Source organism: Nuphar pumila, chromosome 6 (assembly GCF_984573655.1).
Source record: "Nuphar pumila chromosome 6, dmNupPumi1.hap1.1, whole genome shotgun sequence".
Classification (NCBI taxonomy): domain Eukaryota; kingdom Viridiplantae; phylum Streptophyta; class Magnoliopsida; order Nymphaeales; family Nymphaeaceae; genus Nuphar; species Nuphar pumila.
Genome location: NC_143254.1, coordinates 5,462,530 through 5,481,921, shown reverse-complemented (window position 1 = coordinate 5,481,921; position 19,392 = coordinate 5,462,530). Strand labels below are relative to the sequence as shown.

The 19,392-nt window shown below is 36.7% G+C and overlaps 1 protein-coding gene across 2 annotated transcripts; it reads left to right on the top strand.

The window, feature by feature from the left end:
* The first annotated feature begins 4,194 nt into the window (after positions 1–4,194).
* LOC149833739 (serine/threonine-protein kinase PBL34-like) lies at positions 4,195–18,104 on the top strand. Of its 2 annotated transcripts, XM_090010989.1 has the most exons (7): positions 4,195–5,254; positions 5,758–6,092; positions 6,196–6,331; positions 14,905–15,041; positions 16,259–16,382; positions 17,338–17,817; positions 17,945–18,104. In XM_090010989.1, exons 1-7 carry the CDS (start codon positions 5,068–5,070, stop codon positions 17,950–17,952), a joined length of 1,407 nt encoding a protein of 468 aa, XP_089867115.1. In that variant the 5' UTR covers positions 4,195–5,067; the 3' UTR covers positions 17,953–18,104. The 2 variants fall into 2 exon arrangements, with proteins under 2 accessions (XP_089867115.1, XP_089867114.1); XM_090010988.1 differs by having other exon boundaries at positions 17,338–17,968.
* The last annotated feature ends 1,288 nt before the right edge of the window (positions 18,105–19,392 follow it).

Sequence of the window (19,392 nt, the reverse complement as noted above, 5' to 3'; positions counted from 1 at the left end):
GCTTCTATAGTGGTATTGTACCATCATAACAAACTCAATTTTCATAAATCTAACCTCCAAATGCAAAATTCTACTTACTAAGTCCAAAACCAAATTTTAATTCTAATTCTATTTAAATTATGATTTTCATAAATTTAACCCCAAGTTAAATTCAAATTTCAATATAACTTTAGTTAGAATTCCAATTCAAGTGGGATTAACTTTTTGAATTAATAAACAAAGTTAATTCTCATCCCAATGTATACTTGAATGAATAAAAATACTTAAGTTATATATAAAAATTATTATTATTTATTAAAATAATTACCAAAAAATTATGGGTATTACATTAAAAGTGATAAAACTTTTAACATAGTAAACAAACCATGTTAAACACACATATATAGTTAAAAGAGTGTGTACCACCATATGGTATCATAGTATAATACTACCTTATATATATATATGTGTGTGTGTGTGAATTATCCTAGTCATGACCTATATTAGTTAGGCCCCAAATTTGGTTATAGCAAAAAAACAGTGATTACAACTGTTCTCCACCAAATCTGACCTTTTAGATGTCTTCATCATTGTTAATTTAACAAGGAACATGCTTTAGATTAAAACAATTTACCAAAAAAATTGTAACATTTTATCATCAAGTTTTCGTGTATAAAAAGAGGTATTAGTTTTTCACCCTTTTGACGACACACATATATATAATCTAATGTTTGTTTCTAAGGTGTAAACTATGATAAACACATCTATTAGATCATGCAAAGGTCACCTGCAAACACAATTTTTTTTTTGGGGACCTAACTTGGGGCATATTGAAAAATGGGACCTAACAAAAACATTTCTCTCACTCACAAAAATATGTGTATATACACAAATGAGAGAGAGAGAGATTGAATCTTGCAACCCTCAAAGCTGACATCCAAGATACATCAGATTGAAAAAGATTGGATGGTCAACGTGAAAACAAGCAAAATAGAGCGTAGTTTGTGTTTTGTGACCACTGCTAAAGGCGGTTTCTACTTTCTAAATGTCGAAAAAGGCCGTTTTATCACTCCCACAGGTTTCTACAGTTTAAAAAGGACGTTTTATCACTCCCACGATTTCTACAGTTTAAAAAGGACGTTTCAACACTCCCACGATTTCTACAGTTTTTTATTTGGTGCATCTTTTATATATATATATATATATATATATATATATATATATATATATATATATATATATATATGAATGAGAGAGATGCCTGCCATACATGCTTAGTGAGTTTTTTAAGTTTTTTTCTTTTTATTTTTAAATTCTGACCGTACAAATGTAATCTATGTACTTGATTTTATAAGGATTGGCTCTTGAAGTGTCTCATTCTTACACATGGGTGGGTTTTTATAAGGTTGAAAAAATCAACGGTACAAAATCATTGTAAATTGTCAAAGCTCCAAATATCATTTTTTCATCAAAAATACATTATGTTCAGGTGTGAATTCCTCGTAAATCGACCATGCCCAGCACATTCAAAAAACAGAAACCCCATCGAGCAATGGTCTACAAATTTTTAAGATTTTTGAGGCTCCAAAAACATTTTATTCCTCCAAAGTTCATGATCAAACAGTTGATTCCTATGAAAACAAGCACATAGAACTCATCTGGAAGGTCAGATTTTTTGAAAAAAAGTCCATCCGATGTAGGGTCGGGTATATTGTCATTGCTCTCTCTCTCTCTCTCTCTATATATATATATATATATTCACTAAAATACGAGAACTAATGTGTGTACCACAATTTTCATTATTTTTTTTCTCTTGAATCTAACCCTATATATGTGATCTGCATGCTTGGTTTTATAAGAACCCACTCTTGAATAGTTTGATCTTGATGCATAAATGAGATTTTTTTAATGCTTCAAAATCAATGGCTCAATCTTTATAAAACTTGAAGCATTCAAAAATCAGATTTTTCATCGAAAATACACGATATGGTTGATTCATAGCAAATTGACCATGTCAAGCACATCCTCTAGAATATGAGAACTGAAATACTAGAGCTAGAATATGAAAACTCGATATGTTGGCATTATCGATACTTTTTTTTGTAAATCCAACAATGTGAATGTGCTTTGCACGGTGAATTTGTTAGGAATCAACTATTGGATCATATATTTTTGATGAAAAATGCAATTTTTGAATGCTTAAATAAATATGAAGATTATGAGTCATTGATTTTGAAGCCTTAAATTTTTTTTCTTTGCATAGAAAATGGGGCGATTCAAGAACAGGTTCTTATAAAACCAATATGTATGGTTAGATTCTAGAGAAAAGAATAAAAGATTCATAAAATGATTATATATATATATATATATATATATATATATATATATATATATATATATATATATATGAAAACTAAACATATTAGGCCCATTTATTAACTAGAATATGAGAACTAAAAATGTAGGCATTTTCAACAGTTCTTTTGCAAATCCAACCATGTGGGTGCGCTTGGCATGATGAATTTGCTAGAAATCAACCATTGGATCATGTATTTTAGATGAAATAATACTTGAATATTTATGAAGATTACGAGCCATTGGTAAAACCTTAAAAAAATCACGGTTATGCATCCAAATTAGATGATTCAAGAGCGGGCTCATATAAATCTAAGCATGTAGATCACATGAACAAAAAATCCATGAAAATAGTGGTTCACAAATTAATTCTCATATTTCCAATTATCATATTCTAGTGATTATATATATATATAGTATGTGTGTTTGTGAGCATAATTTGAATAGATGGATGTATCATAATTTACTAGTAGAAAATATGTACTTTTTATGTTTAGAACTTTAGATTACCCCTTAAAATAAAGTTAAGAACTGTAGGTGATGTGTTTAGATAACTAAAAAATCAATCTCATTCGCATTAAAACTTGACGATGAAATAAGTAAGTTTTTTTTATTAAGTCAATTTCAGTCAAAGCATGCTTGATGGTAAATAAGACACCCTCAACCCGAAATTTTTGCAGAGAGAGAGAGAGAGAGAGGTGTTGTCTCTATCTGGTTTGCCTTTGTTATTTAGTGTGTGGAGTAGAACCAATAGTATGCTTACAAACGGTACTGGACACTGGCCTGGGCTCTCAATCCGGCCCACTTTGCAGACTGGACCATCACATGGATTTTGCTTGAGAAAGATGCCAGTGTGGACCCTCCTGGCCCAGTTCCAATCTTCCTCGATTCACCCACTTGGACTGGTCAGCCCTGCACCAGTCGGCAGCTGCTTCCCAACCCGAGTCACCTGACCTGACCCGACCCCCTTCGCTTGACTCATGGCTCGGACAGCCCACCAACTCTATGGTGCCCCACGGCTCACCACTTCTCTTGAGGCCCATCCTCGCCCGCGAGTAGACCAACTTAACAAAGACCTGGACTACTTGGTTCGTTGACTCGGTCAGGAGTATCTAAATCTGTGGCCTGGATCGAATACTGGACCCGGTTCTTAAAATTGGTCCGGGTGATGGATTGTGGAGACCTACTGACAAAGTTTTGTTTTTCTATTCTTTTGTGGATGTTAGTGGGGATGTCTTCTGATCTGATTCTGTTCTGCTTGGAATTGGATCGGTTCGATGCAAAACCCGAGTCAAGCTCAGTCAATTGGTCAGTCAAATTGTGCTTAAACAATGTAAAGTTGTAAACCCCAAGAGTAATTATGATTGACAATAAACTAATCTCGAGAGAGAGAGATTCTTTTAACTAAAATAATGAAATAAATGGTCAGTTAAAATTCACGAACGATGAAAATCAGCAATAACTACCAGCCATAAATTAGTTAAAAAATGCATATAATAGACGGAGAAAGGGTGTCTAATGACAGTAATAAAAAAACACAAAAAACAAAGAGAAACAGAAAAATAAAGCGAAAGAAAAAAGGGAAAGGTACAAATAAAATGAAAGGGATAAAATGCGTGTCTGTGTAATTTTAAATTAAGAAAAAGAAATAGAGAAACACAAAGGAAAAGAAAAAGAAAGAAAAAGAGTGATAAGAAAAAGGAATGTAACATAGATTTAAAAAAAAAAAGTTTAAAGAAAGGGGGAGGAAAAAAAAAAGAGCAAAATAATGGTGCCCCAACACTGTACATAGCTAGGCAGGGGCCCCACTCGGTGCGATCCAGTCTGCTAATTCTTCCCCTCATCCTGCCCGTACTGCCCGACTATACCCTTCGCGTACCTCGCCCTCTCTCTCTAACTTGCACTCCTTTCCACGCCCTCCCCTTACCCTTACCTTTCCCTTTCCCTTTCGCTCATTCCACCACCTGCTCCCCTCTCTGCCTTTGTCGGTGGTGGTTTCAAATGGAAGAAAAAGGGGTTGAAGAGTGACGCTGTAGAGTCGCCGGACAGCTATCTGCCCGATGGTCCTTCCCCCTCCCGCCCGCCTTCTCCGGGCAGCTCCACCAACCCCACTTGCCCCTCCCTCTCTTAGCTCTCTGACTCAGACTCACTGACCCTTTGAAGCGTCTTGAGTCTGACCATCCTTCTTGGGTGATTGCGGAAAAGGGGGAAAGAGAAGAGAGTCTAGTGGGAAGGAGAAAAGGAGAAGATGGTCTGCTCCTTTTCTTGGGAAAATTGGGCATCTCTTCTTCTTATCTGATTTGTGCGTTTTTTCTGCCTCCCTTATTTTTTCTCTTCCTTCTCTCCGGGGCGTTGCTGGATTTGAGAAATTTGGTGACTGATTTGGAGAGTTGGTCTCTCTCTCTCTCTCTCTCTCTCTCTCTTGGTGTATAGATTCAGGGTGGAGTTTTGGGAAAATTTGTAGGGTCATATATCCTTGCTGAAACTATTTTGGGCTCCATTTCTCTGTATATTTTGGGGATTAGGATTTTTTCAAGGTTTTTGTTTTTTTCTTGTGTAGTATTTTGCTTGGTGATTTTCTATCTTTTTTCCTTCCTTTTTATTTTCATTTCCCTCTTTTGAGGTTTTTCCTTTGTTGGTAGTTGCTGGTCTATGTGGAGTTGGCGTGGGGGTTTCTGTACGATGGTGTTGTTGTTGTTGCTGGTGTCGTTTTACTGCTAGGATTGGGAAGAGATGGGTATGGGGCCTGGGGTTGTGCAGGTGGAAGCGTGGGATGAGGTGGGAAAATCAAAGGGGAGGAAAAAAAAGAATGGTGTGGAGGATTCTGGGTGCTGGAGTTTCAAGATTAAGCTCATGGGTAGTTGCATTTCTTCAAGATCTAAGGTGGATAACTCTCTAAGCAGCACTAGCACCCATTGTGGTAACCCATCATCTCTTTTGTTCTCCATTTCTCATTGTTGCAACCTTTTTGTTTTTATGTCATGTTTTTCTTCATGTGGCTTAATTGGTTGGATTTTGTAATCTTCATAATTAGTAGGTTTTGACAAACCCCATGAAGACTTATTTGATTCAGTTTTGTTAGTATAATATGTTGTTGGTTTGTGGATCATATTGCTTAAGAATGAAATATCTTTTTCGTATGCCTTCGCTATGAAAACCGGGGTTAAAGAGGCATCTTTTATGAAACCTTTACCCATACATATTTTTCTATAAGTACATTTTCCGAGATTGGAATGAAGGCAGGAGAATCTTATTTTGTTTCATCAAGCATCTTTTGACATGTGCTTTGATTTGAGGCCTAGAACCAATATAGCTAACCGTGAATAGTAATTGATGGGAAGTGCGATACCAAATAGACCTAGTGATTTGTATGCTTTAAGGTCGTATGCACTGAATTGTTTTTGTTTGCGTTTGAATTTGCAGAAAGTAAATCGACCAATGACAGTAGTAGAGACCAACCTACGGTACCTGCTATCTCCTCCACGACTACCAGTAATCCAGAAAGTAATCCATCAACACCAAAAGTGGGTGAGGAGATAAAAGTTGCCTCACAACTTAGGAAGTTCGCCTTTAATGATCTCAAGACTGCAACAAGGAATTTTAGACCAGAAAGCTTACTCGGTGAAGGAGGATTTGGTTGTGTCTTCAAGGGTTGGATTGAAGAGAATGGAACTGCACCCATGAAGCCGGGCACTGGTCTTACAGTTGCTGTTAAGACACTCAACCACGATGGGCTTCAGGGGCATAAAGAGTGGCTGGTAATGATTGTTTGTTCTCATTCACATAGTAATGTTGAACTTTGGACATGTGATTGAAGGATTTCGGTTTGGAATATGTGATGTTTTTTTTCCCATTTTGTAGGCTGAGGTCAACTTTTTAGGCGATTTGCTCCATCCTAATTTGGTTAAATTAATTGGGTACTGCATTGAAGATGATCAAAGGTTGCTCGTATATGAGTTCATGCCTAGAGGGAGCTTGGAGAACCATCTTTTCAGAAGTATGCCACTCTCTCTTTCTAATCTCCAAGAATTTGGAACATTGATTAAGGTCCCTCATGCAAAATTTATTAGCTGTTTTTTATGGAATCTGATTTTTTTTAAACCATTTCCTTCACATTTCACAACAAAGAAGGGAATGTCATGTGATTAATACCTAAGAATGCCTTTTCCTCATTATTGGATATGCATCTATCTTTAAAGTAATTGACAAAACAAAATTTTGTATTAGGCAAGATGTGTTTTCAGTTCTATGTGCCTAACATATGCTATATGTGTTAAATGGGAAATGGAATCCGTGAATGGCACCTTACTGCATATATAGAAAGTTTTGAGCTTAGTTGTCAAAGGTGGGTGGTGAGACCCTAAAAAGACTAGGTGGGCACTAGGCGGACTAGTCGGTACCCCAATTAAAAAAATGAAAAAAATATACACAAAACATGTAAACAAACTGCTAAAATTAATAACAAACATGTGTACAACATAAAATCAATCAACAATAAGCAATAGACAAAACACATGTCGTCAAACACTATAAAGCAATTATATTAAATAACCTTCTCCAAAAAATTAAGAATAAATGAACAATTGAATAAATAAACGAAACAACTGACAATGTGAATAATCAATATACAAAAAAATTAACAATAGACATAAAATAAGCAATAGAAAAATATAACTCACTAGCATATTAAATAACCTGCTCAAAAAAATAAGAAATAAATGAACAATTGAATAAACAAACGATACAACTAACAATGTGAATAAACAATATACAAAAATAAAATCATGTATACAAAAAAATTAACAACAATAGACAAATATAACTCACAAACAGTCAACCAGAAATATAACCCACAAACATAACTCAGAAACAGTCAACCCGAAATATAACTCAGAAACAGTCAAACAGAGTATATATGAATTACATTACACACACACACACATATATATAAACCTGAAAACCATTAACTATGGAAAAAGGAAAAATGAAGAAAAAACAGGATGAAGAAGAAAAAAAGAAAAGGAAACAGGAAGAAGAAGAAAAAAAGGAAAAGGGAAGGACAAACAGGAAGATAAAAAAGGAAAAAAGAAAAGAGAAAAAGGAAAAAAGGGGGGGAAGAAATGAAGAAAACCCAGAGAGAGAGAGAGGTGAGAAATCTAGAGAGAGAGAGAGAGAGAACCATTATGGAACTATGAAAGATTATTGATACAAGATGTTTTGGAATGGCTTTGAGGTTTGGCAAAGATATAGTGTGGACAGGCAGAAACCTAAACTGTTTGGGCCTCTAATGGTTTGACTAAAATAATAAACCAAAGTTGTGAGGCACGTATTGGCAGAGCAGTTCATGTGTTAAAAGTCTGAGTATGGATAATGGCAATCCTATGCTCTGATGCTGTTCAGGTATAGCCAAGGGTCTTGGCACACTGTGCACCATTGTTAGATTTTAGCTGTCCCGAAACTCCACTTTTATGTCCACCAGTTCTGATATATGAAAATTTTGGAATTGTTGGAAAACAAGGCTTTCTTAGCATTTCTTTCTGCTTTTCAAGATACCTTTCTTTCAGGCTGCTGAAGTTGTTGCATTAGGTTCTTCGCATAATCTCAGGAAGAGTAAGGTTTTTGAAATCTTTAAGGGGTCGTTTGTTTCATTCCCACCAATAAAAAAAAGACTGAATGGGAAAGGCATCCCATGATGGGAAGACCATCCCATGTGTGAAAAAATGCATATGTAAATCCATTCAAAGGGGGAGGGGGAGTATGGATTTACATAGTAAATGCATGGTCAACGTGAAAAGTAACCCATGATGACTGTGGGCCCAACAGGAAAATGAAGTTAGCATGTTTGTTTCACCTGTATGCGAAAATGGCGGGTTTCATATGTAAACCCCCATTTTCATGTGTAAATTGGGTGAAACAAACATCCCCTAAAGGTTGATATGTTTGATATTCGTGATATATATATATATATATATATATATATATATATATATATATATATATATATATATATATATATATATATATATATATATATATATATATATATATATAGGGAAACTTGAGTATGTTTGCCACCAAAATATGTTTAGTGGTATGAATCGAGTTTTTCATAGTTTTTTTTTGCAAATCTAACCCACAGATGCATTCGGCGCAGTCCATTTGCTAGAAATTGACTGTTGGATCATCGTAATCGGATCAAGAAATGCAATTTTTTATGCTTGAATATTTACAAAAATTCTGAGCTGTTGTTTTTCAAGCCTCAAAAGATCCTTCTTATACATCGTAATCGGATGATCTGAGTGTGTTTCTATAAAACCAGGCATCTAGATCACATCTGTACGGTGAAATTTTAGAAAAAAATAAAAAAAACCTATGAAAATCTCGGTTCATACCAGTAAACATATTTTGCTGGTAAAAATATTCCAGTATATATATATATATATATATATATATATATATATATATATATATATATATATATATATATATATATATACCCTCGTGGGCAAGGAACCCCCTCATTGAAACTCATGGGGGAAAGTTGTTTTGACCATATCTGACCTCATGGGTGTGTTCAGCGTGGACAAAATAGTAGGAATCAACCCTTGGATCATAGATTTTTGATATAAAAATATGTTTTTTTGAGGTTTGAAAATTTGATACATTGTAGGCCATTGATTTTTCGACCCTCGTAAAATCTGAAAAATTCATCAGGAAAACATGATCCAAAGGTCAGTTTCTACCAGAGTTACCGGAAGCGCCTAGGCGTATGGGGAAGCGCAAAACGTCGCGCTTCTAAAACATGCAGGGAAGCGCGCTTCCCCCACGCTTTTCCATTTTTTTCATTTTTTATTTTTTTGTAATTTTATTTTTTTCGCTTCCCCCTCGCTTCCGGTTCGCTTCCTAGGTCGCTTTCGAGATGGTTCATAATTTTCTTCTAAGTCATCCCATGCTTCCCGCTTCCTAAAATTTTGAAAGTGCCTCGCTTCCCACTCTCGCTTCCTTGACTGGTAACTCTGGTTTCTACTAAACTTGATATGTAGATCACATCCGAAGGGTCAGATGTGCAAAAAGACACACACACACACATATATATATGGGTATGAAAACCTCCCTAGTGGAAACCCTTCCAAACCTCATGGAAGTTTTTTTGTTTTTTTTTATAAATTTTGACGGTACAGATGTGTTCAGCATGATTGATTTACTATAAATCGACACTTTGATCATGAATTTTGGATAGAAAAAATGGCATTTGGAGCCTCTAAAATTTATGAAAATTGTATGCCGTTGATTTTAAAACTCATAAAAACCTATTCATGCATCGGAATCAAATGCTCCAATAACTGATTCCTATAAAAACAAGCATATATATCACATTTGTACTGTCAAAATTTAAAAAAAAACACCAAAAATCTAATAAAACGTCCATTGGGGAGGTTTGGGAGGGTTTTCCATTGGGGGAGGTTTTCATTTTCCTATATATATATATATATATATATATAGGCCGCATCTGTACTCTACCATTTTCCGGCCCTTGTAATACCCAAAACTGGCGAAATAAATGCAATGTCAAAGGGTTTGATGTCCTATACCATAGAATGTTTAGACTCATGAAATGCTCTTCATATAATAATTGAGACAATTTTGAACCTAGTCTAATGGTGGAACATGTCACATGGATACAGTTGAGGATACAGTGCGGTAGTCAAAATGGAGTATCCATGTGACACACACACACACACACACACATATATATATATATATATATATTGAGCATAGTGATATCAGCGATATTTTGAAAATATTGTGAGAAATTCCTATATTTTTAAGGTAGGCGATAATATTGGGAAAAACTCTCAATATTTTGAAAATATCGTGATATTATTGCGATATTATCATGATATTTTTGCAATTTTTCTTTCTTATTTTTATATATTTTATGTTCAGTTTTTCTATTCTTTTGTTTTTTTGCATTTAAAAAACTTTTAAAATTTGTTTCTTTATATTTTGGAAGAAAAATAATAGAAAACCTATTCCTTCTTACTATTATTTATATTTTTTCAAATTTTTAAGCTTCCAAGATTTTCCCAAGATTTTTCACCTTTGAAAAACACTCCCCATGAAATTACCTTGAAGGATATAGGTGAGTATGATATAGAGTTATGCAAACATGCTAAATAGATTTTTTGGCTTTTTCGATATTTTTTTCACAATTCCGACCTCATAGATGTGTTCAGCATGGTCGATTAGGAATTGACACCCAGTTCATGTGTTTTCGATGAAAAAAGTGATACTTGGTGCCTCGAAAATTTACAAGGATTTGGACTGTTGATTTTCGAACCTTATAAAATCATGCCATGTCCCAAGCCCGGATAAAGGAGGAGGGTTGCGGTAGGCCAGTGACAGCCAACATAAAAACTTAGTCATACCCTATGAATATGAACCAATATGAGAATTTCGTTGGGGCGTTCCCTACTGAGCGATGCGCTGTACTCTATAGGCCCGGAGGTAGTGATAAATGGGCAAGGGTTGCTAGGTCACCGCTCGGAAGCGACGCGTCACACCGGCGCCCGGGTGTGGTGTCAAATAGGCAAGGGTTCCCTCACTTTGTTGGACGGGTGGGGGTAAAGAAGTTAGTCCAAGACCATAAAATTAGGTTAACCACTTGGAATATAGGGTCTTTAACTGGTAAGTTGGTAGAGTCAGTAGATGTTATGTGTAGGAGAAAGATTGATATTTTATGTCTACAAGAGACCAAATGGGTAGGTGAGAAAGCAAAAGTGATAGAACCTTGGGGATATAAGATTTGGTATACAAGAATAAATAGGAATAGGAATGAAGTAGGGATTGTTATGAGTCGTGAGTTTATAGATAAAGTAGTTGAGGTCCGTAGGAAGGGTGATAGGATTTTACTTATTAAATTAGTATTAGGTACAAATATTATTAATATTATTAGTGTTTATGCACCTTAAGTAGGTTTAGATGATTCCATTAAACGCCAATTTTGGGAAGATTTAGATGGAGTAGTACAAGGGATATCTTATGGAGAAAAGCTTTTCATCGGCGGTGACCTTAATGGGCATGTAGGCATTACTAGGGATGGATTTGAGAGTATCCATGGAGGCTATGATATAAGAGAAAGAAACGAAAGTGGAGAAAGGATTTTAGATTTTGGTTTGTCCTATGATATGATCTTAGCAAACACTTGGTTTAGAAAGAGAGAGTCTCACCTAGTAACATTTAAAAGTGGGGTTAATACGAGTCAAATAGATTTTTTCCTACTTAGAAAGAGAGATAGGTGTTGTTGCATCGATTGTAAGGTTATATCGGAAGAAAGTGTAGCTACACAACATATAGTCTTAATTTTAGATCTTAGAATTAGACAATGCCGCAAAAGGGATAGACATAAGATAGATCCTAGAATTAAGTGGTGGGCACTGAAAGAAGCTAAACAAGGAATGTTTGTAGAGCAGGTAGTTAAGAAAGCTGATTGGTGTCTCGAGGAGGATTCAAAATCAATGTGGAATAAGATAGCGGGTGGCATGAGAAAGGTGGCTAAGGAGGTATTGGGTGAGTCTAAAGGCGTTGCACCGCTAGGTAAGGATACATCGTGGTGGAACGAGGATGTCAAATTAGCTATTAAGGTTAGAAGAGAGTGTTATGAAAATCTAAGTAAGAGTCGTGATAATGAGAATTTGGAGAAATATATGATAGCAAAGAAGGAAGCTAAAAAAGTAGTTCGAAACGCGAGGAATAAGGTATATAAGGAGGTTTATGACAAGTTGGATACCAAAGAGGGCGGGAAGGATATTTATATGCTTGCAAAGATAAGAGATAGGAAATCGTGGGATCTGGGTATGGTTAGATGTATCAAAGATGAAACACAAAGGGTTTTAGTCAAAGATGAGGAGATTAAGGAAAGATGGAAAAATTATTTTGATAAGCTATTTAATGAAAGACATGCTCAGGATCTTGGAGACTTCTCCATTCTTTTTCTGAATCGTGACTTCATGCGCAAGATTCAAAAGAAAGAAATTGTAGAGGCTTTGAAGAAAATGAAATCAAGAAGGGCAGTTGGCCCAGATGGTATACCTATCGAGGCTTGGAAATGCTTGGGAGAGAAAGTTTTAGAATGGTTGACAAATCTTTTTAAGAAGATTTGGCGGACAAATAAGATGCCTAATGAGTGGAGGAAAAGTACTTTGGTGCCTCTATATAAGAATAAGGGTGATATACAAGATTGCACAAACTATCGTGGTATAAAACTCATGAGTCATACTATGAAACTTTGGGAGAGGGTGATTGAGTCTAGGTTGAGGAAGGTTGTCATGATATCGGAGAATCAATTTAGTTTTATGCTTGGAAGATCAACTATGGAAGCTATTCATCTTCTTAGACAACTTATTGAGAGAAATAGAGAGAGGAACAAAGATTTGCATATGGTTTTTATTGATTTGGAGAAGGCATACGATAGAGTACCTAGGGACGTTCTCTGGTGGACAATGATGAAGAAAGGTGTTTCTCTTAAGTACATTAGTATAATTAAAGATATGTATGAAGGAGTAGTAACCAATGTCCACACTTGTGGAAGGGTGACGACCAATTTTCCTGTAACGGTTGGGTTACATCAAGGATAAGCTTTAAGCCCTTTCCTATTTGCTATAGTGATGGATGAACTTACGAGATCAATTCAAGAAAATGTGTCGTGGTATATGTTGCTTGCTGATGATATTGTTTTGATTGATGAGTCTAGAGCTGGGGTTAATCCTAAGTTAGAATTATGGAGACAGACATTGGAAGCAAGTGATTTTAAGTTGAGTAAGAGTAAGACATACTATATGAAATGTCGGTTTAGTAAGCAACGAAGTAGTGATGGAAGTCTAGTGAAGCTTGGTGAGCAAGAAATACTGGTGGATGATTGTTTCAAATATTTGGGATCTATCATTCAAAAGTATGGAGAAATTGATTGAGATGTAAATCATAGGATAAAGGTTGGGTGGATGAAATGGAAAAGTGCAACTGGAGTGTTGTGCGATCGTAGAATGCCATTGCGGTTGAAGGAAAAGTTTTATAGGACGACTATTAGGCCCGCTTTACTATATGGTACGGAATGTTGGGCTGCCAAGAGACATCATATTCAAAAAATAAGTGTAGCTGAGATGCGTATGCTGAGATGGATGTGTGGAAATACAATAAAAGATAAGATTCAGAACGAGGAGATACGTAAGAAGGTAGGCGTTGCACCCATTGAAAATAAGATGAGAGAGAATCATTTATGGTGGTTTGGACATATTCGGTGAAGGCCTAATGATGCTCCGGTTAGAAGGATGGAGAAATGGGAAAATATATTAGTTAAAAGAGGTCGGGGTAGGCCTAGGAAGACATGGATGGAGATGATACGAAAGGATATGAATGCTTTGAACCTCACCGAGGACATGGCATTGGATAGAAATGATTGGAGGAGAAGGATTCATGTGGAAGACCCAGAATGATTTTCTTTTTTGGTTCATATCGCCGACCCCAATTGTTTTGGGATGAAGGCGTAGTTGTTGTTGTATAAAATCCTGCCATGTGTTGGAATCAAACGCTCCAAGAGCTGATCCCTATAAAATCAATTACGTAGATCACATCTGTACGGTCAGAATTTAAAAATAAAACAAAAAAGGCCCAAAAAACTGTTTTACCATGTTTCATTTAGCATGTTTGCATCACTACATATATGTAGATGCTACTGAATAAAAGCATGACTGTTATCTTCAATTGTGAGGATAATCCAGTAGAGCCTTATCTTAGAAAACTTTTAAGGGCATACCAGTAGGTTTTTCCAACCTACTATGCAGTGCATTGAAAAGGGCAGGTGGGGAAAAAACTAGGTTAGCTTGAGATAAGGTTTAAACATGAGCTGTTCTTTATACTTTACAAAAATAATGAATATTTGGTGATAGTGAACCATCTATGACTAACTTTCATTCTCTTATTTTTGTTGCCTGTTTTCCAAAGCTTCACATGAATAAGTTGCACTTAAATTCTTCTTTTCAGTTATTCAAGAACTAGACATGTTGGGTCTTTAGTGTTCTGGAGCTTGCGAGGGTAACTATATAATGTATTAAGTAAGGTGATACCTTGTGTGTTTTTTTCCTCCTGCTCTCTTTTCTTTCTGACACGAGCTAGTAGTAATAGATAATTTGGGATTACTGTATCTTGTCGTGTGATGCATACTTTTTTGGTTTTCTCATTTTCTGTAGCAAGTGATATGAGCATCATGATTTGGTTTAAAAGCCTATTTTTGCTTGGCAGTTGGCACGAATATCATTTAACACCATGTGCAATTTATGACCAATTATTGTGCTTTTTCCTTCTTTGTACTGTACATTGTCTTTTGCTTTTTGATCTTCCATTTATTGATTGGACCAGAAATCAAACTGTTGGTGATAACATTAGTGATCTTATTTTGTGAATGGCTTGACTCTCTTTTTCTTTTGTTCCCTTGACTAGGGCATGTAATACTTTTTCTGTCTTGACTGTGAAGGCTTTAATGTTTTCTGGTAACAACCACTTTTGATGTAGAAGGGTCTCTGCCTCTTCCATGGTCTATCAGAATGAAAATTGCCCTCGGGGCTGCAAAGGGCCTTGCTTTTCTTCATGAAGAAGCTGAAAGACCAGTAATCTACCGGGATTTCAAAACATCTAATATCCTGTTAGATGCGGTATGTATATAAGCAAACTGCCATTCTTTTGATTCTATTGTGTTGGCTTAATACTGCTATCATTATGTGATAGCACTATGGTATAGTCAATTAATGGGTTTTCATCTGCTTAATATTTTTTTGAAGGATCATCTGCTTAATATTAAGCATGGTTAGTATAGGACTTGGACTAGGCTGTCATCCATTCTTTGTTGGATGATGAGAGTTTAGAGTCGGTTGATTTTTGTTTTGTTTCGTTAAGAGTGCTGTATCTCCACTGAATGTTCTCTTTATTAATGATACCTTTAATGTGCAATTTGTCATAAATGCATAATGATAGTTTAAGGTGACTGTCATATGGAGTATTTATCCATTTTTCTGTTTTGTGTTGGTTTCATTGTAATATGTCAAATATAAATGTGTATATCTTTGACCATATCTTTTGTTTTTCCCCCCATGTTTATGTAGAATATAGTGTATCCATTACTGTGGTTGCATGAAACGTGGTCCATCTCTTTTTCTTAATAAACAAAAAAGTGGTTCGTCTTTTGTTTGGACTTACCATATCAGTTTTTTTTCTTTTTGTGTTTTTGTTTGTGTTAAATATGACAATGTAATATCTAGTCTTGGCTAGACCCCAAGGACTTACCATTATGAGTTTTTTTTCTTTTTGTGTTTTTGTTTGTGTTAAATATGACAATGTAATATCTAGTCTTGGCTAGACCCCAAGTGGTTGCCCACATGGTCTTAGGCTTGTGGATGGAGAGCTTTCCCCCTACCCTGAATTTGAGTCCCTGCGAGCACCACACCCCCTTCCACACGGCAAAGCTGGAGGCTCCCTAAGGGTCAAGGGGGGCACCCGTGGAGCTTTATGCCCTTGGACAGTGACTGCAGATACAGCAGGCAAAAGACCAGCTTGACCAGGTCTCTGATTGTCTATGAACTTATGTTTGTTGGTTTTGTTTATTAATTAATTTGTAAACCACATATATACATGGAAAACTTATGCATTTGATCCATGAGTCAACTCGCCTCAACAAGTATTTGATTCTGGAGCTTATAAGGATATTAGGCTGAAACTTTTGTATTGTTTCATTAACTGACATGATATAAGGCTACTTGCACAAGTTCACCTGGGGCTTATAACTGCCAACTCTAGTCTCTTTTTAATCTTTAGTATTTAGTCGGATTATGTTCTTTTTGGTCTAGTCCTCACAATTGTGAAATATTTTCTACAGGAATACAATGCCAAGCTCTCTGATTTCGGGCTGGCCAAGGATGGTCCTGAAGGAGATAAGACTCACGTGTCAACCAGAGTAATGGGAACTTATGGTTATGCTGCCCCCGAGTATGTGATGACTGGTGAGTTTCATAAAATTTTCAATTTCTTGTGGTCAACTCTATATTTCCTTTTCCTTCTCCGAGGAGTTAAAGAATTGTCTGAGCACCAATTGGTTAACTTGGTTATGGTTAGTAACAGTAAGATTGCTTATTGCTGAAGTTTTTGGCCAGTCCAAGTTTGAAGTCCGTCTTAAATAGGGCCATCTGAAATGGTTATGGCCTCCATCTGGAGTCATCGAATGAGTTTCTACTTATGGTAAAAAATATTGGCATGCTGCTTTGCATTTGATTGCGCTCATCACATGTACGGTGGTTATCTGCTCCCTTAGATATCCTCAATTTGAAACAGAAACTGGTTCCAGCTTGGGATGCTTGTCAGAACTGTTTTGATCTTAAATTACTTGTCCTACCTTTATATTCTACTCTCTCTCAAGTTGGTTTGAGTTGTACAATACTTGGTTGATTAATCAATTATTGGGTCCTAAACACTTCTATGCATATTATAGTCTCTGGTTTCATGTATTGAGAAGGTTTTGTTTGAGCTTTCAGACATCATGATTGCACCACTAGGGTCTTAATCAAACAGCCAATACCAATGTTTAGGGACTTTGTTTATAGAGACCATAAAATTGTTGTTTGATCAACTCGTTCTTTCTCAGGCCAGGTTATCTTACTGTCCTAGTGAAATCAAGGTGTTACTTTTGAAGTTTGTCTTAGTAAATTAAGGTGTTTTGTTTGAAGTTTGGTTGATAGGTTGCTATCTGTAGGATTGATCTGCCTATAGCTCGTGCAGTTTGTGGTATTTTCTGAATTTAAGTGAGATAATTGTGAAAGGCTTTTGTTTAAACACATAATACAATGATTTCCTTCTGTTATTGCTACTTATTGATGGGGATGACTAGTAAACTCAATCTGGAGCTAATTCACCTTTCCTGGAATTGTTGGTCTTTCTCAATCAATGAATCTCCTCCCTCAGGGCATTTGACATCCAAGAGCGACGTCTACAGCTTTGGTGTTGTTCTTCTTGAGATGCTAACTGGCAGGAGATCCATGGACAAGAACCGACCCAATGGTGAACACAATCTTGTGGAGTGGGCTCGACCTCATCTTGGGGAGAGGCGGCACTTCTACCGGCTGATAGACCCTCGGCTCGAAGGCCATTTCTCAATCAAAGGTGCACAGAAAGCTGCACAGCTGGCTGCCCACTGCCTCAGTCGTGACCCAAAAGCTAGACCATTGATGAGTGAAGTAGTTGAAGCCCTCAAGCCACTTATAAATCTCAAAGACATGGCCAGCTCCTCATACAACTTCCAGGCTTTCCATGCTGAGCGCCTTAGTGCCAGTTTTAATGCCAGAAATCCCAAAGCTCAGGCGCATGCTTTGAGAAATGGCCCGGTGAGGACCTTATCAAGTGGTGCTCATGCTTCCCCATACATGCAGTCGCCCAAGCCGAACGGTAAGCAACTGTAGATCGGCGACCCTTGCCACGACGTGTCTTGCTCTTTCTCTTCTTACCACACGAAATTCATATATTTGAGACTGAAATTGTGATGCCGTGTTGTTATTTTGACTGTTTTGTGCAGCGGGATGAGGGTCTCTCTCTCTCTAATATAGTTTTGGATATCAATCTTGTTAACAGAGGAATACAGGGGAAGTGACAGATCCATGTGATTATGATTCTGTGAAAAGCTTTGTTACTGCTATAACTAAGTTTGTGCTATTCTAAATGAGTAATCGTTTACATCTTGCTGATCTATCTGCATCTGTGTGTGCATGCTCTGGAGAGAGAGAGAGAGAGAGAGAGAGAGAGAGAGAGAGAGAGAGAGAGAGAGAGAGAGAGAGCTTCCAGCTATTTCATTCGAACCGGTTAAACCATTAAAGGGAGAGTTTTTTCATCTTATTTGGCTTCTGTTTGGAGCCTTGAATTGGAGGTGGTTTGTGCTCTCATGCTCTCTGCTATTTGGAATCAGTGGTGTTTGCCAAAACACTGCATTGGGAATGGAGTTGGCAGCCCCAACAGCGCATTTCAACACCATTCACAAGATGTGTTTTTGGCAGTTCCATTCTCAACACTAGATTTTGGCGAAGCCATATTTTGACAATACATGAAAATGGTGTTTCCATCTCCATGCAAGGCTCTCAAACAGAGCCTTAATTGCTTAGTGAGTCATGCATATAAATATGAGCTATTGTTTATTGCAAACGTTTGTAGCTACAAATGTCTCTAGATCTCCATGGTGCCGGTTGTTTTAATCCAATTGGATCAAATAGATGGGTTCAAACATGTCTAAAATAGTGGTGACTGGCTTTTGGGTCATGTTGTCTCGATAAAAAAAAACATGCTTTTATGACTGGACAAAGTGTCGGATATTGTTGTTGACCGTTGATTTTTGAAATCTTATAAAAACCTGCTTAAGTGTCGTAATTGGAGCCCCATGAGGGGTTGGCGTAGTGGGGTTGGGTGTTGGGTGCTAGACGGGCAATCAAAGTTCGATTCTCATGAGTCGCCCTCTACGCAAGCCAATGTGTATTTTAGGCCCCGAGGGCAGGGGCCCTAGCCTCAGTTTTATGCTGCCAGCACGACGTAGGTATGGCAGGCTGAGTCACCGTGATCAGGTCTTTGTGCCGGGTGCAGGTTCTTCGGGTTATAAATAAAAAAAAAAGGTGGTGTACGATCTGATAGCCAATTCCCACAAAGAAAAACATTATCACATCTGTAATGTTAGTTTCATGAAAAACGCTAAAAACATGATGCATTTGTACTTACAAACGAATGTAGCAAAATATGGTTTCTATAAATATTATTTAGTCTCTATATCCTCAAAAAAAAAATAAGTCTATTTTTTTTTTGAAAGGCCAGCTGGGGTTAGACCGACCCCACCACTGACACAACATACCATTGGGTTTTGAACTTGCAACCTCCCAACACATGGTGGCGTGCAGTAACAGCTCCTACCAAACAAGCAGAGCCCCCGTTGGTAATAATTAATCTCTATCTACTTAAACATTATTGGTATAGTTATTAATGATA

What these genes read in the sequence shown, in the direction of transcription:
- LOC149833739 (XM_090010988.1), top strand. Translation starts at nt 5,068, where the DNA reads ATGGGTATGGGGCCTGGGGTTGTGCAGGTGGAAGCGTGGGATGAGGTG. An exon ending in CTAATATCCTGTTAGATGCG is followed by an intron (nt 15,042 to 16,258) that starts GTATGTATATAA and finishes TATTTTCTACAG; the next exon opens with GAATACAATGCCAAGCTCTC. An exon ending in CCCCGAGTATGTGATGACTG is followed by an intron (nt 16,383 to 17,337) that starts GTGAGTTTCATA and finishes CTCCTCCCTCAG; the next exon opens with GGCATTTGACATCCAAGAGC.